This window comes from Papaver somniferum, chromosome 9, assembly GCF_003573695.1.
Source record: "Papaver somniferum cultivar HN1 chromosome 9, ASM357369v1, whole genome shotgun sequence".
In the NCBI taxonomy this organism is placed as follows: domain Eukaryota; kingdom Viridiplantae; phylum Streptophyta; class Magnoliopsida; order Ranunculales; family Papaveraceae; genus Papaver; species Papaver somniferum.
The window spans coordinates 116,451,265-116,475,317 of record NC_039366.1 but is presented as its reverse complement, the minus strand read 5'-3'; the positions used below and the strand labels follow the sequence as shown (position 1 = coordinate 116,475,317).

Below are 24,053 nucleotides of genomic sequence, written 5' to 3'. Positions count from 1 at the left end.
CTTGCTAATTCTTTCTCGGCTCCGGCTGGTTTTGTCTTGGACAAGAAGCTGTAGGTTCTTAAAAATATGATAAAAAAGTGGAATAAGAACTGTTTTGGGAGAATTGATAGAAAGTGTGAGCTGAATTACTTGGAAATTAGTTAGTTGGATCAAAAAATTGACGAGGAAGACATTTCTGACTCTCAAGTGCTTAATCATGACAATCTTATGCTTGAGAGTGAAAAAATGGCTGATATGAAAGAGATGTTTTGGAGGGATAAATTAAGAATTCAATGGAATGAAGAGGGTGACAGAAATACTATGTTCGTTCATAGAATTGCAAAAGTAAAAAGATCGAGAAACACTTTTTCTTGTCTAAAGATTATTTCTGTTGATGTAGTAGACAAGTTGGTTATCAAAAATAAAATCTTTGAGCACTTCTTTGATAGGTTTAAATCTTTCGAACTTACTCAAATCCCTCTTACAAATATGAATTTCAAGTCAATCTCTTCTGAAGATGCTACTTGGTTGGAAAGGCCTATATCAGAAGAAGAAGTTTTTGTTGCTTTCAAACTTTTGGGCCAGAAAAGAGCACCAGGTCCGGACGATTTTCATGTTCATATAATTTTTAAGTGATGGTCTTTTATGAAAGAAAACATTATGAAGGTGGTCAAGGTTACTTGTCTAATCTTTCGGACAAACACGACAAGCTTCTACTCTTTCTTCCTTATTTCATTTTCTTTAACTATACATGCATTACAGAAGCTCAACAACTTTGAAAATGGCAACCGAAGCAAGAAAAATAAGCAACGGTAGGTACTTGATTTTCTCGTGCAGATTACTTCTACTTTTGTTGGCTGTCTGCAGGGTTTTCAGTGATAACATTCTTTGAAGATATCTGTGGTACTTTCGCTTCATCACGAACTGGTATATTACCTGATAAATTCTGTTGCTGCCCAGATACACCACCCATATTAGATTCAGGTTATAAAAACTACCCATAATTTAAAGAAGTAACTACAGTTAGGGACTATTAACCATGGTTGTGGGGTAAACTTGGAATAAAAAAAGTGAAACTTAAGAAATATGGACGGACAACCGATTTTATCCGTCTACTTGGCAAATTTGAAACGTTGTCGGTCTACAAGGCAAAATAGAAATCATTGGATTTCTATGAGGATTGCTCATATAAATCGAGTCCACAAAAAAGTAAATAATGCTTGCGAGATTATATAAAGATAAATGAAATCTTCCTGCTAGGTCATATTTCTAGGTTCATAGATTGGAGATTGAAGTCAACTTTTCTCGTTCTCAATCCTAAGAAGCAACAATTTGAAGAAATCAAAGATTTAAGGCCTATTACCTTACTAATAGAGTTTTCAAAGCCATCTCAAAAGTTCTCGCCGAAATATTAAAGGTAATGCTCCCAAAACTTATCTCCAACCATCAATCTGCATTTGTGAAAGGTAGACAGATCCTTGATAGCATCCTAGTTGCTAATGAGTGTTTAGACTCTAGACTAAAACTAAGAAAACCTGGAGTTATATGTAAAATCGATCTAGAAAAAGCTTTCAACCATGTTAAGTGGCCCTTTCTTATGGAGGTTCTACAGAAAATGGGTTTCGGCCATGTCTGGTAAACTTGGATCCTTGGATCCCTGGTTGTATCTCTAAAGTTACATTTTCCATTCTTATTAATGGATCTTCTTTCAGAAAATTTACCTCTGAAAAGGGATTACGCCAAGGAGATCCACTTTCCCCTTTTTTATTTCTTCTAGTTTCTGAGGTTCTAACTATGCTTTTTGATAAAGCTAAAGAAACTGGGATCTTGGGTGGATTTTTATCTTCCGGATCTTCTACAACTGTTAAAGTTAGTCATCTATAATTCGTTGATGACACATTCGTGTTCATGGACCCTGATGATGCTCAAGTAAGGAATCTCAAATATCTGTTGCTTTGGTTTCAATGTGCTTCTGGTCTTAAGACTAATTTTTCTAAGAGCAGTTTGTTTGGAGTTGGAGATGTCAATGACCTTGAAGACCTTGCTGAGATTTTAAAATTCTCTTGTAGTTGCTTCCCAACTAGCTACTTGGGTATGCCGCTGGGAGGTAAAACTAATACTGCTTCTAAATGGGATAAAATTTTGGAGATTTGCAGAACAAGACTTTATTCTTGGAAAAGAAAATCTCTCACCAAAGAGGGTAAGTTAAATTTGATTAAAAGTGTGTTACAAATCCTTCCCATCTATTACTTTTCATTCTTTATGGCTCCAATTCACGTTATCAAATATAAAGAGAAAATTATCATGGATTTTCTGTGGGATGAATCTTTTGAAATCAAAAAAATTTGTAGGGTAGGATGGAAGAATGTTAGTAAACCTATTAGGATTGGAGGTTTGGGTATCAGAATCTAAGGGTCATGAATAAGTCACTTCTTCAAAAATGGTGGTGGAGACTTGGTAAGGAGCCAGATGCTTTGTGGGCAAGGGTTGTTAAAGATTAATATGGTGTTGCTGACCTTAGATGAAAGACCAATCAACCTAAAGACATGCATGATGTAAGTCTTTGGAGAAATATTTATTGTACTTCCTCTGATTTTTTCAACTTGTGCCAATTCAAAAATGGCACATCAATGGATCTTTAGATGACCAATTTCCTAGGATATATCATCTTTCTACCATCAAGTAAACTTCTATCCTAGCTACCTTTCCACCAACAAATGACGCTCTACAATGGAATATCAGTATTATTCATAGAAGAAGACTGTATGATCCAGAAATTGAAGAATTAGCTAGACTTATCCCTATGTTGGAGGCCATTGTTTTGGATCCATTAGTGGAATACCATCTTATTTGGCTCGTGATAAAAAAAAGGAATATTTCTGTCAAAGCTGCTTATGAGAAGTCTTTATCTACTGACAATCAGGCCATATTTACGAAAACAAAAGTTTGGTCCAATTCTTGGCCCCAAAAGTTCAGTTTCTTCTTATGGCAGGTTTGTCTTAGTAAGCTTCCAACGATGGATAATTTGCATAAAAGAAGCTCTGCACTTGATCAATCCAATTTATGTAAGCTTTGAAATGTGTACGAAGAAACTGCGGACCACATCTTCATTTACTGTAGTATGGTGCACAAAATATGAGATTACTTCTTCAACATTGCCAACAAACAATTCACATTGCCGGTTACGGTGCAAGAAGTCTTGAATGGTTGGAAGAGTATAAATTTGCTGGACAGGGGTAAACAACTGTGGCGTCGGTTACCTGCAACTTTCTTGTGGGGGATTTGGAAGGAAATAAACGCCTTAGTCTTCTCCAACAAGATTTTCAAAGAACAAGAAGTTATCAGAGACATTAAAATATATTCTTTTCTTTTCATTGGGCTAAAGGCAACTAGTGTTTTCAGGGAGTGGACACATCGTCTATTATCTCTAACTGGAAACACTTTTTCTTAGTCAGTCACTAATTTTTGTACTTTTTGGGTTTTTTTTCTTGTTTTGTAGTTTGTTTAAGTTTGCATAAGGTCTCCGACCTGGGTTTGTTTTTTTTTTGTCTTTCCTTTTTCCTCATTCTAATAAATTTCTTTCTTTACCGAGCAAAAAAAAATAAATATTGGTGATGGTAGTTTTTAGCTCAACTCTAAAATTGATGAAATAGAGTGCAGTCTATCTGGACTCTAAAACATGATTTGTCGTACCATCGGTATCAATAAGTGCTGACACAAGATTTTAGTTTACAAATATATACTTATATAAAATTTATACCGGTTGATATCAGACTAATATAAAGAAAAAAAATAATGCATAGCTTTGAAAAAAATAAATTTAACTGTTATTTGTGACAAGAATAGCTTCGATGAAGAGCGTTTCTCTCTAATACGTACATTAGAATAGTGGCGTGCAGCTCCTTATACAAGAGATACAGAAGTTCAAAAGGAAACTAGGAAATGACACAATTAAAAGAGATCTGCAAAATATACATGACAAGGGATATTACTCCATCACAACTTCATCCCCCCTCAAACTCAGGATGGTGTAGAACACGGATTGAGATTGGAGACTAGGAACTGAAGGCGGGGAGAGGGTGTGACTTCGTGAAGAGATCTGCTCTTTGAAACTACGAAGTAACAAATGGTAGTGCGATAGCCTATTTCTTGCAATATTGTCGTACAAAATGATAACAATATTGTCATTCATAGGAAACATCATCAAGGGTAATATGGATAGCAACCTTGTTATTCACAGGAAGGCAGAGTAGGTTCTGAAATCCCATGTCACCGAGAAACCAACACAACCAGACAATCTCAGAGTAGCATGAGTGGGAGATCGATAATCCGCTTCAACACTAGAGAGGGAGACAACTATTTGTTTCATACTTCATCGAGAAACATTCAATATCCAGTAGTTGAAAAACGATAAGTAACATCACCTGCCCGGTCAGAATTAGAATGCGCCAAAGTCAAAGGACAAATGTAGAAGAAAAATGTCACCCCTGATATAGAGTGCCCTTGATATAAAGAAAAATTCTAAGAACAGAAATAAAATGTGTCGAACGAGGTGCAGACATGAATTAGCTCACAATATGAACTGCATGACTAATCTTATAGCCGAGTGATAGTTAGATAACTTAGACTGCCTACATGTTGGCGATATAGTGTATGGTTGGATAATGCCTCTCCATCGAAAAGATTATGCTTCACATTCAGTTCAAGGGGAGTATCAATAACTTTGGTATATATTAACCCAACATGATTGAGGATTCCATAAGCATACTTCACTTGAGAAATAAAATAGCCAATGGACGATCGATCAAATTCAATACCGAAATTTTTTCTTAAGGGACTAAAATCGTTCATCTCAAAACAAGAATTTAATTAAATATGATTTTAGAGCGTTAATACCCTCGAAGTCGTTGCTTATAATAATATATCATATCATGAATATGTAAAATAAGAAGCACAATCCCCTTTTCTGATAAGCGAAAGAACATAGCATAATCATTAGCACTATGAGTAAATCTATACCGAAGAATAACACTATAGGATTTCTCAAACCAAGCGCGAGGCTCTTGCTTAGGGCCATATAAAGCTGGGCGAATCTTACAAACTTGATTCAGAGGTTGAGGTAAACCTGGAGGTGGTTGCATAGACCTCTTTTTGAAGATCTCCATGAAGAAAGCTATATTTTTTTTAATCTATTTAATGAATATCCCATCCCCGAGCAGAGGAAACAACAAAAAGAATACGATTGATTCCAACTTTTAAAAGTGATTTCTTAAAAAGATAAAAGAAAAATGGTTACCTTCTTCTTACTAATATTCGCAGATGTATGATGATACATTAATTAAGCTATGTTGAGATCTTAAGGGAACTAGTTGAGCTGAGCTTGCATAAAATTATCAACCAAAAATTGAATTGTCAGATAATTCACTATGACCGGTCCCAAAAGTTAAGCGCAAAGGTTGCGCAATACTGAAGTTGTGGCCTGGCTCATGGAGCTGCACAGTCCGACGATGTAGCGCCAACATGGCTGAGACAATAAAGGCTACTTGGCACATGCAATACTATGCGATAGTGTTGCATATCCTTATTCAGAGTTATCCCAGCTCAAGGAAGGAATAAATGATGAAATGCAAGTCATGTAATGGCTCTGGCATTGTCCCAAGCATTGTCCAAGGCTTGGACAATGCATATGAAACAATGGCGTTTCCAAATACGCCATGGATGATTATTGCTCGACAAAAAGAATGCAAGTGATTTATATAAAGTGTGAAGTTGAACTAAGCAACGCAAGACTCGATTGACATGATTTATTTGTATGTTGGCATCTAAATAAGCTAAGTAGATGGCTGGGATAAATGTAGCGCAACCATTGCCGAACTTGGCAGAGGACACGTTGAGTGAAGCGCAAGCATTGACGAATATTGGCAAGGGCCAAGTTTAGTGCAGTGCAATAATTGCTAGATATGGGTTCAAGTTGTCAGTTACGAGTGTTTGTGCATCACACGTATGCCAGAGCAAGAGATCAAGTTAGAGACGGTTATAAAGTGGATTTGTGACCAAGTTTGGCATATCCTAACCGTCCAAGACAAGTGTGGCGCAATTCTGCAAGCCAACACTAAAGTTAGCAGTTATAAAGGAACTTTGGCGGTTAGGGGAACTGCCTACAGACATATGGCTGTTCATAGACCATGCAATTGAGTTGCATACTGATTGGCCTGGTTCTTGGTATTATAAATAGGACAGAGAACCTTTGCAAGTGCAACTCTTCATGTGTAGAGGAACCACATTGCAGTAGAGACTGTTTTTGTTGTAGGCTTAGAGAATAACTTGTAAGTCAATTGGTTGGACATGATTTTGTAATCTTCCCATTAAGCTAATGAAAGTGAGTTTGTTGGCTTAGATGTTTGCCTTAGTATTCTGTTGATTCGAAAGTATTTCCCAAATTCTGTGAAGCATAAGAATGGCATTAACCCCTCTTTGTAGTATGGGATGCAAGTGAAGGAAAAGAGAAAATCTAAGTAAGTCTTATGTTGCATAACTCAGTGAAGTTGGCTGTTTGCATAGGTGCAAATTTATAAGGCCGAAATACGAGTGGGTGATAAGATATAACTGTACCTCTGTATTGCCGGGTCATAGTTGCGTAATTTTCTTTTTGAGCATTTGCAGGTGTGACAATTTGGGTATCAGTACACATATTTCTCTGTTTTGCCTTTGTTTTGGAAGATTTTCTCTGTTTTGCTCGAGTTTTAGTTGCTGAAAGTGTTAGATCATAATGGCTGGTAAGAAAAGTGCGATGGATACCTTAACTGAAAGGGTAGCTGACCTGGAAGACCGGATTGGCGATAAAGTACGTCATCCTAACGATGCCAATTATGATGCTACAGTGCTAGCTCGCATTCAAGTATTGGAAAACTATGCCACTGATATGCTTGTTGCTAGCCAGACTGTAACTAAGAAGCATGTTGATTTGGAAGGCCAAATCGCCGTTGTTAAGGCCATGTTCAAAGACTCCATCAAAGAGCTAACTGATGAGTTAGGCGTCTTAAGGAGAATGGTGGGCACGATGAGTTCGGATCATGCTTCTACGGGTGGTAGTAGTAATGGTGACTTTATGAAGATTAAAATACCTGAATCTAAGGCTTTTTCTGGCACAAGAGATGCAAAGGCATTGGAGAACTCCATGTGGGACATGAACTAACACTTCAAGGCCGCTAGAACCCATGAAGAGCAAAAGGTCTCTCTCGTTAGCATGTACATGCGAAGTTGTGGTGGAGGACTAGAGCTGATGATGACCTTATTGCTGGTCGTCCAAGAATCGTGACTTGGGATGTCATGAAAGAAGAATTGAAGGTTCAAATCTTACCAAGAAATGCTGCTTGGCTAGCCAGAGAGAAATCGCGGAAGCTGCGGCACACCGGTACACCAGGGGAATACGTCAAAGAGTTTCCGTCTCTGATGCTAGATATTCACAACATGTCTGAGAAAGATAAGTTGTTTAATTTTACGTCTGGTTTGCAAGCACGGGCGAAGTGAGAAGGCAAGATGCCAAATACCTACCTTCGGCCACTGCAATAGTGGACAACCTTGATGATTTTAAATCAGTTAGTACCTCAACTGATGCTAATAAGAAGGGAAAAGATAAGAAAGGCCAGAAGTACAAGGACAATTCTAGTACGAAAAATAACTATCAAAGGGATGATAGGTTGGACGAGAAGAACAAGGCCAGTGGGTGTTTCTTATGCAAGGGTCCTCACCTTGTGCGTGATTATCCTAAGAGATAAAAATTATCCGCAATAGTCACTGAGGGCAGTGACGAGAAAGAAAAAAAATGATGAGGTAGAGCACGTTAATCTTATTTAACTATGCAATATAGTAGCACAAAAGGAAGCAAAACATCATGGGCTGAGTGGCACTGGCATAGTTTATGTGAAAATTAGCATTCACAATCATCGACTCTGTGGCATGGCCGATACAGATGCTTTGAACATTGTTATGAGCTTGTCGACGACAGAGTACTTGGGTTTGGAAGTACATCAGGCGGATCATTGTATTAAGACTATGAATGATGTAGCTAAACAAATCAAGGGGATGGTTGTGGCAAATCTTGAAGTGAGAGAATGGCATGTCCGAGTCAGTATAATGGCGATGCATCTCAATGACTTTGAGATGATCCTTGGTAACAACTTTTTCAAGATAACATAGGCGACAGTGATGCCTCACCTTGTCTAGATTTTTCATATAAAGTACAAATGCACCTTGTTTCGTGAAAGGTGTAAGGAATGTCAGTCCGTATGACATAAGGCGCGACAAAGGAAGGGCAAGTGAGTTTTCCCCTGTCCGCTCGTTCGAAGAAAGATTAGCTGAGATTCATGAGGAATTTTGATATCCTATGGATCTTAGTATCCCTTATTAGCCGTGACTGATCGAAATATGAAATTAGGACGTCTCTTCTTATCGAAAGAGTTTCCCTACGTAATACAAAAAATTATCTGCAGAGACTCTTGTTCATAAGAAGAAACATAAGAATTCAGAAACAATTTTTTTTTTGTTTTCCTAAAATTCTTTGGATTTCTTATGAAATCAGTTCCTTGTGTTTTTCTCAACCTTGTTAGGTGTAAGAGTTGTTGGAAAGAAACTCTCTCTTGGTGTCATGTTGTACTATGCTTCTCTGTCGCGTGACTGATCTTATGGTGGCTTCTTGTAAGTATATTTTTTGAGTTCTACTCCAAATATGGTGTTCATTATTGTTCACAAAAACAAACATGCCCTTGTCATCTCAAGTGCGGTTCACGTATCCTAAGCCTAACCTGTCCGCTTTAGAACCGTGTTCCAGAACGTGTTTTACCGGTTCAGGTTCCACCGTTTGACACTTAAAAAGAGAAAGTGTTCTCTTCGTTCACCATGTCTTCTTATTCCTATTCAGTTCGTGTACAAAAAAGAAAAACCAATAGTTCATATTCCTTCGATCCCATCAACTTCATTTCTCAATTGTTTTGAGTGTTCGTTGGCTCTTTGGAATCACAACGAAAAACTACTTTAGGGGTTGGTGTTTATTTTCATCTTCTTTGCAGTTCTGGAAATTCACCATTGTTATCATTTCACGAACCAAGTAATTCCTCAAACTTCTCGTTTACATACTTTACCAGAAATGGCAAAATCGCGAAGAAGCTTTCTTTGACCCAAGCCTGAGAATTAGGTTCATTAACACTAAGGCTCGTGATTACTATGTGGAATATAGTACTAAGAAACCTATCATGGAAAGGATTTACAAACCCTTTGTACTTAAGGTAGATGGTCTATCTGGGTTCTTTGAGAATCATGAATGGGGTATTATTCATCGTCCCATGGGAACTGCCTACATGGAGCTAACTGCTCAATTTTACGCAAACCTGCATGGGCATGATACTGTCAACTGCACCTTCAAAACCATTGTCGAGGGAACAACATTTCTTATAAACCGACAAGTAATTGCTGAACTGTTGAGTCTGCCGCTAACTGGTGATTTTCCCTTGCCTCCTCCTGAGGACTTGAGACCTTCTTCGGAGGCGCTCTCAGATTTTCTTATTAGTAAGAATTCTCCTTGGCACGAGGGGAAGATTGATGTTCATGATGCTGATTTGTTCCTCAATGTTGCTGGAAAATTTCTAGTAGCTAATCTGATGCCCAGCATAATTGACAGACAATTATGGACCAAACCTCTTGCAGAACTGGTTTATTTTGTTGTGGAAGGGAGTAACATTGACTTTTGTGGCCTTATTGTTTGTCATATGATAAGTGTCAGACAAATTTCGAAGAAGACTCCTGGTTTTCCTTGTCTTCCCTCAAGGATTTACAGTCAATTTGTCGGAACCAATCTTGGAGGAACAAAAGTCTTAACCATGAAAAGCGTCGGAAAAATGTCCAGGACCCCTGCAACACCCAACTCTGAACTCATCCGTCTTCAGCAAGAAAATGAGGTTTTGAGAGATCAGGTGGATTATGCTGAGACAGCTCATCCTAAACTGCGTGAGAAGTTCTATGAAATTGCTAGAGACTTTTATGAGATGAGTGATTAATCGCTGTTTTTGTTTGTCACTTTGTCTGTTGAACTTCTTATGTTGGTCCTCTTAAAACTATTGCTTTAATGGTTGTAACAACTATTTATCTTTAGCCTTGAAAGATTTTATCTTTTAACTAATGCGCTAAATGTGTTAAGGATAAAAGAAGTACAAATGAAGTTCTTATTGTCAAGAGTTAAGTCCTTCAGATGTCTTTATGCAAATATTGATAAAAGAGTGAATGCACTTTCGACAAACAAAAGTTAAGCCTATTATGTCATTATGCAAATATTGATGGAAGATAGGATGAACTTTTGTTTACAAATATTAAGTCTATTATATGTCATTGTGCAAATAATGATGAAAAATAGAATGAATATTTGTTTATTCCGCAGTATTGATCTTCCCTGATCCATATCTTTATGTAAATACTATGCGGCTCCATAAGTTCTCTTATTTGAGCATTTCCGATTAATTTAATCATGTGTTCTCTTGTGGTTAATTTAATTGAGATTTTTGGATGCAAAATCATGTGATTTGTTAATGTCCAAAGAAATCCTTCTTTTCTTGTGAAAGTAAGGTCGCTCTTGTTGATCTTTCGGGAATGACATTTTATGGGGGAGAGTTCTTAATTGAACTTGTGCTTAATTGCCAAATCTTTGTGGGGAGTGCGCCTATGGAATATTATAGGGGTTATCTTGTATCTTTATGAACTCCTTGATGAATGCATTTAGTTTCGGCTATATGATTGCATCTAAAAAAGTTGATATGTGCTTTTCTTTTGGTCATGAAGTATCTCTATGGACATTTCATTAGGATCCCACTAATTTTCGTACCTTTGCCAATTTTATTGACAAAAAGGGAGAGAATTTTAATGTGTAGTTCACACTACAAATACATATGGTTTTCGGATCATTATGTAAGGGGGAGTGGTTTTCATGTGAGATGAAGTGTTGAATAAGGGGGAGTGATACATATCACCATAGTATTGTTGTCGAAGTTGTGATACAATTGAACTTTGATGTTGTGTAATAATATTATGACACTGTATAACGATGATTGAGAGCTATTATTTTCTCATTATTATATCTACGGATCTTCAACAACGATGATGCTGAGTTGAACACATTTAGAATCATTGGAGTACCTGAAAGTGACGAATGACGAAGATTTCGAGTAATGTTGAAGAACCAAGGAGATCAAGCATTTGGATGAGAAGCTACAAAGTTTATTTATTTTGTATTCCATATGTGTTGATAGTTTTGTCACTAAAATTAACAAAGGGGGAGATTGTTAAAGTATTGCTCGGTCGAACTCGCAAGCATTCCTATCTCAATCTTGTTTGTCAAGTTTAGTTGCCAAAACTATAAGTCTTGATTTCTAGTCAACTTATAGCTAAGTCTCGGATTAGGATAGTAAGTGTAGTTGAGCTTTAGACTCCATGACGTTCATCGAATGAAGACGAAAAATTACTCAAGGGAACTTGTGGAACTTCATCAACAAAAGGTATGTGGAGACTTCAACTTATCTATCACTCAAAAGTCTATCTACTTTATCTCAATTATACACATTTGTTGTTTCGAGCCGAGTTTATCTCGCTTATCTATTTCTCAAAATATGTGTTGGTAAGCTTTCGCTTTAGCCAAGTTCATCTTTACTCGTGACTAAAGTCATGTTGATTATTTCAATAACTTGAAAATCGCTTTGATGCTAACAGTTTGTGAATAACAACTATTTTAACATCCTCTAAGAAAGCTTCAATGATTGAAATGAGAGTTTAGAACAAGTAATCATGTTTGGATATAAACATAGTGTGTTCTCACATTTGTGTAAAAGTCCAAAACCGGGAACCTAAAGTATGCATACTCGTACGCGTACCGGCGGTTGTTGGAAATCCGGGTAAGTATGCGTACCCGTACGCATACTGGCAGAAGTTTCACGTCCGTGAATTTCTGCTGGAGTTTGGAAGTTAAAAACAAACTCAATCCGGCTACTTAAGTATGCGTACCCGTTTGCATACTTAAGCAGGTTACTTTCTAAAATCGGTTTGTTCATGAACTAAAACATTTATATAATAAGGAATGCAATCTTTGCAAACCATGACTATAATGTCATGAATTGATTCGAGTGAATCAAAATCGATTTTGCTTCGATTGTGTCTTGTATAATTCTATGATATCTAAGCAATTGAACAACTCTCTAACTAGTTTCATTTGAGTCATTTGAACTAGTTATGGTAAAGGTGAATAAGGTTGATATGAAAGTGCTCATATGGATAACCATTGGTTAACTATTGTTGAACCGACTAAGTGTACACGTTTAGGTATGATTACTCAAACCTAAATGAAGATACATTTCATTTGTGTATAACAAGCGAAGTTCGATCTAACGGTTGAAAGATATTAGCTTGAATCTAATCAGGTTTTCATCTAACGGTAAATATTGAATGCTTTGTTACCAAGGTAACTTAGATTGTAAACCCTGATTTGAAATCTATATAAAGGAGAACTCTAGCAACTGGGAAACCTAATCGCCACACCTCCTGTGTGATACTAGTTGTATAAGCTAGAGTCGATTCTCTTTTAATCTTAGGGTTTTCACGAAACCCGGTAGGTTAACGACTTAAATACTGCATTGGGATTGAGAAGCCGGACCCAACTATTTTCTCTGTAGTTGCGTGATATGACCTTGTTGTTTTCCTATCGTGATTGAGTACAATCGTAAGATTGGCTTGAGATTTATATCTCCGATAGGCAAGATTCAAAAGTAGTCACAAACATCTTCGTCTCATCGTTTGTGATTCTACAATATTAGGCCGTTCTTCGGGATTATATGTCTGGGTTATCAATTGGTCTTGTTCACCTTGATTTATCAAAAGACGGAACAAAAACTCGTAGGTATATCTGTGGGAAACATATTTATTTATTCAATAGACTTTTCTGTGTGATACAGATTTCTTTATCAAGTCTTCGACTTTGGGTCGTAGGAACTCTTAGTTGTGGGTGAGATCACCTAAGGGAATCAAGTGCGCAGAATCTGGCGTGGTTCAAGAGGTGTAAGGAATGCGACTGTACCTTGATCAGTGTGAGATTGATTAGGGCTCAACTACATTCCAGACCGAAGTTAGCTTTGTAGTAGGCTAGTGTTTGTAGCGGCTTAATATAATGTGGTGTTCAAATCTGGACTGGGTCCCAGGGTTTTTCTGCATTTGCGGTTTCCTCGTTAACAAAACTTCTGGTGTCTGTGTTATTTTTTTTCCGCATTATATTTTTTTATATGATTGAAATATCACAGGTTGCGCGTTGAATCGATCAATTGGTAAATCCAACCTTTTTGACTGAAATTGATTGATCCTTTAACATTGGTCTTTGTTACCGTTCAAGTTATTTCTCTTATATTCAATCAGGCTCGCAAATTCTTATTTGTTTGATTGCGGATTGAATTGATAAATTGAGATATAACTCTTTGATATACTTTTCTTAAGATTGAGTCTAACTGTGTAGTTGATTTTCTTGAAAGTATATTGGAGTTAGTCCATACAGATTGCTAAGCGAAATATTGGGTGAGGTTGTTAGACCCCCGCTTTTTCACCTCTACATAGACAAAGTAAAGGACATTAATATGGTGCTCAAATACTTTTGAGTCAATGATAAATTCCGATACCATTTCTCATGACCAAATTTCTTTATGGCCAAGATGAATATATATAAACCAAATTTTTTTATGATTGTATATAGGTAGTACGGATATGTTTAGTCCAATTACGGTCATAACCCGTCAACAAAACTGACTAATAAACCAAATTTCTTTATGGTTAACAAAACGATCAACCAAAAATGGGATTGTTTTTTTTTTTATTTTTTTTATAAAAAGATAGACTACAAGCGTATATTTAATATGCACATATTTCATAAGGATTCAAGTTATTATCCCTTTGCAAGTATATGACAATCAAAGAGATATACAAACAGTAAGTGTGAAAAAACATATATATATATATATATATATATATATATATTATATAACTTTAGTTGCAATCAGGATAATATCATGATTTGAAAAAGATAAAATAATCATGGCATAACATTATATAAATATTTAATAACAATCATGGTGTACAAATAATCATGCATATATACCTATACTATAATATTTAGTGTTAATAATTTGTAGTACACTACTTTTTCTAACAAGTAGTACAAAAACTTAATATTATCTCTTCTTTTTTTTCTTTTTCATTAAAAAAATTCCAACATAGATGCGTCATTTTTTTCAAAAGGTAAAGACAATATATTATAATATCAAGAAGGTACAACTTTATATAGTATAATTCAAAGCAAATCAGGGATGTTTTTGTCTATCACATGAATTAATTAATTAGGGTGAAAAGTATAAACATTCATTACTTTAAGGAAAATAATTAATAGGATATGATAGAATCAAATATGTCTCTTTTAAGAGGACAAGCATGCATGCATAAAAGAAATACGTTTTTCTCTTCTTCTTCTTTTTTTTCTTTCAAACAAGGACAAATAGAATTATTTTATAAACACATATTTAAAATCTCTAAATAAAGAAGGGAGATAAACATGTGTTTAAATCAAAAGAAGAAGAATAAACATGCATGCAAATCAAAATAATTACTATTATGAGTATTTTATTTTAAGGGAAATATAGAAAGAAAGCTTGAGGAATACCTTCTTTTCGAAATTCCTACTTGATATTAATGGTAGAACCAACAACTTTTGTTTGTGAAGGATTAATGCTCAGGTGAAAACAAAGAACATCGTGCTGATAACGTATTTAAGTGTGTTGCATGGAGGAGACAAAAGAGTAAAGCATAAAAGAGAAAAAAGAGAAGGGGAATTAGACATACTTCTCATTTATTGTGTTGCTCATTAAATACATGTAAGAAAGTAAGATAGAGTAGCTATTCCCATTACATGTGTAGTTAGTGGAAGAGAAAAGACAACAGGTGTCAAGCATGAAGGAGACACACGCATGCACTATGACACATGTAGGTAGTGGTCAGACACATGTCATACAACACTAACAATATTCTTTCACAAAAAATAAAATTTCAGCAGTGCTATTTGACTCCCTAATCTCCACCTCCCTATTCTCATCCCTATAATCTATACCCCACATTAGGGGAATGGTGAACCCCACCTGAACCTGAATGTGGATCTCTATATGGATGTGAGGTTTAGATTATAGGAAGGTGAATAGGGAGGTGGAGAATAGGGAGCCAAATAACATTTCCGATAAAATTTCATGAATATATATTTTACATACAGAATTAGCCTATAAAATCGGATCTTAAACTACTCAATTAAATTAAAAAACTATCATTGGAAAGAAAACATTAAGAAAATAATTAAAGGCTATCTTGAACTACTCAATAAATAAATGAATAACTTCGAAAATTATCTTGTTTATCCATCGTTTTCCATCGTGTTTTACCAGAGGGTTTGTTTTTTGTAGAAAGGAAGGGGAATCATCTCTTTTTTCAAGCAGTTCAAGCAGTTCATCCTCATGGATAATGGGAGGTAATGGAAGCAGTGGAAACAAACTTCTCTTAGCATCGTAATGTTGAACCATCCCAAATGAACAAGAGATTCTTAAGAGATTCGTAATTCTTGATTTTTGTATGAGACTTGAGAGAGTGAGAATCCTCATTGCAGAAGGCAGAGATGAAGAGAGCGACTATTTTTCTCAGGCGGCTTGAATAAGTGAAGACTGAAGAGTGGATGGAGTGTGTAATAAACTTGAAGCCCTAAAATCTACGGCAGTTAAAACTCATCCCTCTCTCAGATTAGACACATGTCCTATTTGTTTTAAGTACTTCATAAAATAAAATATTTCTTTTTTATCTTGATTTTAATCTTAAAAAGGTAAGTCCAATTTTGTGCACACTCCTTTAAAGAGTGTACACGTAACAAAATAATCCTATTGGTCGGTTTAAAAGAACCATTATCCTTTTTATTATTTTTTCTATTTTTTTTTGTTTTAATTTGAATTTAATCTTACAAATGGTAAACAAGATACGATATCTAGTTGTATAAACTAAATTACAGGAAAGAAAGCCCTCTTTCTTCTCTCTTCTCTCCCGTAACCGTTTTTTCCAAAAAAATTCTCTGCAACAAATATTCCTAAATCTTTGATTCTCTAAAATTGTACTCCAAATATGTTGGATAGTATCTGAAGTATTCAGATCTTCCAATCAGATTTGGGTACAATAAGTAAATATTTTCTATTAGTATTATCTTAAATAAAACATCGCTATTCAATGCGATTTTAGGTTTTTCCTATTTCAGTTTCATTATTGCTCTCATGGTGTTCTCAAACCCATCAGAGATTTCTCATACCCTTATAGGCGTTTCAAACAATTGTTACAATTGTTTCAAGTACATCAAGGACGATTTCTTCCGGCATAACGTAATTCTACATTCTCATGAATAACAATGGCTACCGGATTTGATTGTGACAATGGTGTTTTGTGCTTATTACTCCCATATGGGAAAATTCCATCTTAATGAAGAAGATAACGATGAAGAAGACAGATTCTTCAAATCCAAATGACAAAATTTTAATTTAAGTGCCATCCCTCAAGTATCATCAATTTCCTTGAAATTCATGTATTTAATACGTTTATATTACAATTTACTTACTATTCTGATGTATCTTAAAATGATTTGTATTTGTACTAAAAGAATTTGTATTTTATTATGTTTTTCAATGATGTATCTTAAAATGATGTATACAATCTTTCTATATCAATGAAATTGAGAGGATCACCTGTTATAGGAAAGAATTTATAAGAAAGAAATAACAACACACATGTTATATTCCGTAATGTTCGTATATTTTACAAAAAATAAACCGGTTTTACCAATAAAATTGCAATCAATAAATAAGATTAATTAATGGTTGCCAACTCTTGGAATTCCCACTCCAACATTACACAGGACACAAACATCTATTCGAAGCTTCAACTATTATCCTCGGATTTATCTCAATGGAACTCAGATGTGTTTGGAAACATTCATAAAAATATAAAATCCTTAATAATAGGATTGAAAGCCTACATAGAGCTGGAAAATATTCCAAGAATTTAGAAAAAATAAAAAATCTCCAAGCTGAGCTAGGAAAATGGTACAAAATCAAAAATGATTACTATCACCAAATATCAAGAGATAAATTTTTTAAAGAATACGACCAGAACACGGAGTATTTCCATGCTACAGCTACCAATAGGAAAAAAATCAATGCTATAAACTCTCTTAGAGAACCATCGGCCTGTGGATTTCTGATAGAGATCAAATCAATACCCTATTGATCAACCACTTCACTCATATAGGCTCCTCACATAACAACAACTTGGTAGAAGATTTATCAAGCTTTATTGAACCTTGCATTTCTGAAGAGGAAAATTCTTCCCTAATAATTATCCCATTAAAAGAACAAATTTGGAAGACGATTTCCAACATGAACCAGTGGGGAGCGCCAGGTCCAGACGGGTTTCATCCAGGCTTCTTCAAATCTAATTGGGATATAATGGGTCCGAATATAACTCAGGCAGTTCAAATTTTTTTTTAAAACCGGAAACTTAAATCTGGAATTGAACTATTCCTTCATAACTCTGATACCTAAAATATCCACTCCACAAACCCCATCAGATTTCAGACCCATCAGCCTCAGTAATACAATATACAAGATCATATCTAAGATTCTAGCAAACTGGCTAAAGCCAATCCTAAACAAGATAATTTCCCCAAATCAATCTGCCTTTCTGCCAGGGAGACAAATCACGGACAACATTATCATCGCTCACGAGCTTATTCATTCAATGAAAAACTCGAAGGCCACAAAAGGTTATTTCGCCTTAAAGTTAGATCTCTCTAAAGCTTTCGACAGAGTGGAGTGGAACTTCAACAAATCGGCTCTATCAGCACTAGGTTTTGGTGACTCGTGGGTAAAGTTAATAATGCAATGCATTCCAACCACCTCATTTTCAATCCTCCTAAATGGTTCCCCAGGTCCGAAATTTACCACTTCCAGAGGTCTAAGACAGGGTGACCCACTTTCACCAGACTTATTTTTAATTTGCATGGAGATTCTTTCTAGACTCCTAGAAAAAGCGGTTTCTGAAAAGAAAATTTCGGGCCTTAAAATAAATAAAGATGCCCCGAACATCTCTCATCTTTTTTTCGCAGATGACTGCTTTTTATTCACAAAAGTTAATCTAGGTATGGCAAAAAATTTATTAGACATCTTATCAAGATTTGGGGAGATTACGGGACAAATGGTCAACCTACAGAAATCCGGTATCTACTTCAGTCCTAGAATTCATCCGAAACATGGGAAAATCATTGTGAGAATTCTAAAAGTTCCTTTATTGACAAAAAATGATAGATATTGGGAACTCCTATCTTCTTCGATAAAAATAGAAAAGAAAATTTTGAACCTTTGTTTCAAAAATACTATGCCACTCTTCAAGGCTGGAAATCAAAATTGCTCTCTCAAGCTGGCAGAACAGTTCTGATAAAATCCATTCTTCAAGGTTATCCAACTTACCAAATGCTAGTGCTAGCTCTTCCTAAAGAAACGCTAGATCAGATGGACAAAATCCAAAGAGATTTTTGGTGGAAAAAAGACAAGCCCAAAAGCAGAGGAGGATATATTAGGGCTTGGGCCAGCATATGCAAGCCTATATCCAAAGGAGGTCTTGGAATCAAGAATCCGCACCAGTTTAACATAGCTTTCCTTACTAAACTAGCTAGTCGTCTCATCTCAGAGCAAGATCAACTTTGGGCTCAACTTCTCAAAGCAAAATATTTCCCAAACTCTCATCCTTTGGAATTCTCTAGATCTTCCAAATTATCTTGGATTTGGACTAGTATAAAAAAAGGTCTGGATCTCATTAAAGGCAATTTTATCTGGCAAGTAAAAAATGGAGCTTCCACAAAAATTTGGGAAGATAAATGGGTTCCTAGCACAAATATTATTCAGAAGCCCAATAATATTCAAGAGCCGGTTCCACGGAGGGTAAATGAGTTGATCACTCACGAGGATACATGGGATCAAGAAAAACTTGATACTTATTTTGATCCAGAAATAAAAACCAAAATCCTAGCTATTACTCCAAAAAGACAAGAATAAGACATAGTCAGATGGCAATATCATCCTTCAGGAACCTTTTCAGCAAAAAATGTTTATAACTTTCTCATAAACCAAGATCAAGAGAGTAATTCATTAACCTCCTTTCCCTGGCAAAAATAATGGAAAATTCAAGTAATCCCAAGAATACAATTATTCATCTGTAAATTAGCTCAAAAAGCACTTCCAACTAACTCAAGACTCGGGGCGCATAATTCAGACATAAACACAGAGTGTCCAATGTATAATTCTCAAGAGCAAGAATCAGAACAACATCTTTTTTGCGCTTTCCCCTTTGCAAGATCAATTTGGTTTGGTCTTTCTCTAGAAGCGGTGAACGCTAGAATTACTTCGGCTTCATAGAAAATTGGATAAAAGTGTGGATCACGGACCAAGATTTCATTCAACTAGCGGATAAAATAGCTACTATATGCTGGTTCATTTGGAAGCACAGATGTTCGGTAGTTTTTGAAAAAATAAACCCGAACCCGATTCATCTTATGGAGCAAATCAAAAAATTTCTAAACCAGAATACTCAAGCAAGGATCCAAAACTTAATGAAGATTGAAAAAAGAAATAACCCCAAAGAGAAATGGTCTGAACTATCTTCGGATTGGATAATATTTATTGATGCGGCTTTCAAAAAAGAGGATTCGACCATGGGATATGCTTTTTACTTTATTTTGTGGATAACGAAACATTTATGTATATTGAAGCTGGTTCGGAGTGGGCATCCTCAGCATTTCATGCAGAATCAAAAGCTTTACTAAAGGCATCTTCGTGGTCAAGTAAAAATATATTATCCACTGTCTCAATAGTAACAGACTGCAAAACTTTAGCGGAGACGCTCAACAAGTCTTGCAAAGATTCTCCTTGGACTGCGGATAACACCATACAAGAAGTGAACTCAATAATGAAGAAACTTCCGCAAGCCCAGGTAAAGTACATAAACAGGAAATATAACTCTGCGGCGGACCACATAGCAAAAGAAGCTCGAGTAAAGCATCTTCGGCACATGTTCTCTCACATTCAACACAAGGTCTTAAAATCTAGTGTTATTTCCAATGTTTTTGATAAAAATGAGATTTTAAACATGTTGTACTATATTTCTTGATTAATATAATTCTTGTTTACATAAAAAAACAATAAATAAGATTAATGATGGTCATTAATACTTTGTTTAGAAATAAAAACGTGATGATCAGTTGATCATCCCTGTTGATAAGAAACTAAGCGCATTATCTATATAACAACTAATGCGCATTATCCATTCCAATTGTGACCAAATTAAAAGTTACAAGCAATCTTATTTTTGATTTTTTGTTTAAGAAAAAGCAATCACATAAGCAAGTGATAATATACTACCTGAAGTCTCCATTTTTATTGAAACTTTTTTAACCCAATTCTTTGAATAATTGGTTTGATAATGGAAAGATCTCTGCTTCCAACTTGAAAATCGCTATATTTAGTAAGTTTTTTTTTGAAAAAATATATATTTAGTAAGTGTAGATATTATATATACTTTTGCCTTTTTTAATATTAAAATTAAATTAAAACAAAAAGAAAAATAAATTATTAAAAAGACAGCGGTTTCCCTAAGCCAATCAATGAAATTATTTTGTTATGTGCACACTCTTTAAAGGAGTGTGCACAAAATTGGACTTTAAAAAAATAATCAGAATATATGCCAAATACACAAATAGCCTAAAATATAGCCTTTTTCAGAAAGAAAATGATAATTAATTACTAAAATAATTATTTAGCTCTTACTTTTTTTTTCTTAAGGGAAAAGGCCTCCGAAGATGCCACTTTATTAAAATACCTCAGTGAATGAGGTTTGAACATATACAAGGTGGTGAAGAATCATCGTTCCACCGCATATTTACAGAATCATGCATAACATGTTGACACAACATATGCGCCATATTGTTCGCACTCTTTGGTATTGACCGGAAATTTACATCATCAAAATAGGAAATAAAATCTCTAATCTCTAGAATTACAGACCTAAATACTCCATGGAATCTCTGCTACATCGCCTAGAATCGCTGAAGTGACATTAGTTGCATCCCCTTCAATGATAATTTTGAACGCGCAATTGGGGGATACTAATATTAATTGGGGGATATGAATTACTATTCCCATCCAATAGTGTCTGCTAAGGGGTGATTTCTGGGGGTGAAAATACTAAAATACCCTTTGGTTAATTAATAAACATTATGAAAATACTATTATACCCTTACCACAAAATAAAAATCTAAAACTAAAAATCAGAAACCAAAACATACCCCCCGTCTCCTTCATCAGTTCCGACACATATTTAGGTTAGGGTTTTGAAAAAAAAATTCTTCATCGTCTTTATCCGTTCTTCATCGATGATTAATCGTCGATTCAAAATTGTCTTCGTCGATTAACATACCCAAATCCATAACCATGCTTTCACGAAAGAAATAAAATACCCAAACGAAGTCAAAATCGACTGCTCAACAAAAATTAGAACAAAGGCTTGCTTGATTGCTCAAGAGAAACAAGAAGAATAAGAGGCTTCAGACGATCAACTTCTCGCAAACATGGCATTTGTGAGAAGGTAAGTGATTTTGAACTGTTTTATAAGTGTTTGAATCGATTTAAAGCACTGGGTTTAGGTTAAAATCGGAACCCTAACTCAAACAATTGAGTTTCAGTGAGTTCCGGCATTGAAATTAGTATAAATACCATACCGGTACCTTATTTCGGCATTGAAAATAGTTTGAACACCATACCGTTTTCAATTTCCGATATTGAATCTAGTATGAATACAAAGCCCACATAATGCCTAAAATTACCAGAAACTGAATGCTTAGTCCCGGCATTGATATTAGGTTGACGTCTACGCCGGAATAATATCCCGGTATTGTTTTTAATTTTTCGACTATGCCAGCATGTCTCACAAAATTATCCAGGAAACACCTTAGAATTACCTTGTCGACATTTTTCTTCAATACCAGTATTATGTCCCGGCATGGTCATGTTTTCAGTACACGATGCCGGCAATTGGTACCGGCGTGGCCATGTTGTCGATAGACAATGCCAGCTTCTATGTTTCAATGCCATTATTCAATATATCTGTGTCGGCATCATATAATTGTTATTTTTCATTCATTTATTTTGTATGTCTATTGATAGGGTCTAAAGCCAAGGAAGCTAAGAAAGAAAAAAGTAAAGATGTTTGCGTTAAGAAAAGAAAGAAGAACGATCTTGGGACTCCCGTGTCTCTTCCACCTCTAGGGAAAGACTTCGATCGCAATAAGCGTTTAGGGTCATCTACAAAAGGGGAACTTTGGGATAGTAGAGACCGCAGTAAAATAGCAATTCGAGAACCTACTGGAGAATTGGAGGCTGAGAACGATGATGAGGTTCACCCAAGTCAACAAGCGAGCCTAAACGAAGTTGTAGAGGAAGGAGTTGGGACAAGTCAACAACCGACACAAGGTGTAGGTGAAGGGGAACAACCGGCAGCATAAGAACAAGAGAAGAATAGAGTAGTCAAAAGTCAAAGTAAAAGGTTCGCACCTTCCTGATCCTAATGACATGTTACCTGACCTTGATCGTGGGAAATATTGGGGCCAACCTTCCCATCCAGTACCACTATTTGGCTACAAGGGCTCGTGGGCTCGTACTATCTATCAAACCTATGTAAGAATCTTTATCTTGTGCATATGTATTGTTTTGTATTTATGTAAAATCTCCTAATTCCATTGTCTCCTAATTGTAGGATCATAAGAAATCCGTTCGTGTTTGCCGACACCAAGCCGCGAGTAATTGGGATTTGGCTAAGGAATGTGAAGAGGTCCAAAAATAGTAAAGGACTCTAGGATATATCCTTTGGTTGAAAATTATGTGAATTATGATTCTATTACAGTCAATTGCTTTTTCGAAAGGCATCATGGTGAAACTGATACCATGCACTTCTCATTTGGGGAGATGACCTTGATTCCTGATGATGCTCATAATATTCTAGGCTTATGGGTTACTGGAAAATCAGTTGCAGAAGGAGATAAGGCTCCGGTCCTAGAATGACCAAAGTTACACGCTCTGACTAACAAGTTGTTTGGCCGGGACTACCGAACTTCTTTGGAAAGCTTCTAAGTAGCTAAGAATGGTAGGACAAAGACTATCAAACTGAAGTGTCATAAGGAGAAGTTTTAAAACACGAAGAAAAGAAGTTTGGAGGATGGCTGGGACCCCAAACAAATTCGTTATACAGCCGTTGCGTACCTGTTATTCATCTTGGGCACTAAGGCATTCCTTGACGCTAGTGGGAACAGGGTGACTGCAAACCACCTACAATACTTGGATCCATTGGAAGAGGTGTATAGTTATTCTTGGGGCACTGTGGTAATGGCATATTTGATGGCGGAAATGAGAAGGGCCTTTAAGGCTGTTACCAACCAATTTGTCGGAAATTTCACTCTTCTTCAGGTAATTTTGTTTTTAAACTTATTTTATTATATGTTGTTCACATCTACCATTATTATTAATCCTTCTTATATGTATCATTCCACATTGGTATAGGTGTGGGCTTATGAACACTTCCCAACATTGTTCAAGAACTACACAGCCTTGGCGATAAAATAAAGTCGCGAAGCCGATGAGCCTAGAGCTCGGAGATACGAGTTCAAAAATACTCGGAAGCCCGACAACAGTGGTCGACTGCCAGATATGAGATTGGCACTGGACGCGATAACTACCAAAGATGTTGTGTTCGACCCTTACAAGGAGGCTAGAGAAAACCGCCAGTTTTTGAGGTATCATAACATTGCATTTTACAATGGACCGTTGTTCCACCCAAAGGGATACATTATGGTTGATCCCCGACGTGTTATGCAGCAACTTGGATTT

General features: G+C 35.9%; 1 protein-coding gene across 1 annotated transcript; it reads left to right on the top strand.

Moving 5' to 3' along the window:
• Window positions 1-225: 225 nt before the first annotated feature.
• LOC113312458 lies at window positions 226-6,749 on the top strand. Its single transcript, XM_026561211.1, has 5 exons — window positions 226-577; window positions 847-963; window positions 1,592-1,848; window positions 1,963-2,179; window positions 6,643-6,749. Exons 1-5 carry the CDS (start codon window positions 226-228, stop codon window positions 6,747-6,749), a joined length of 1,050 nt encoding a protein of 349 aa, XP_026416996.1.
• Window positions 6,750-24,053: the final 17,304 nt, after the last annotated feature.

Coding starts and splice junctions, on each gene's coding strand:
- LOC113312458 (XM_026561211.1), top strand. CDS start 226: ATGGCTGATATGAAAGAGATGTTTTGGAGGGATAAATTAAGAATTCAA. Junction 964..1,591: donor ACCACCCATATTAGATTCAG/GTTATAAAAACT, acceptor GAGGTTCTACAG/AAAATGGGTTTCGGCCATGT. Junction 2,180..6,642: donor AAAATCTCTCACCAAAGAGG/GTAAGTTAAATT, acceptor GAGCATTTGCAG/GTGTGACAATTTGGGTATCA.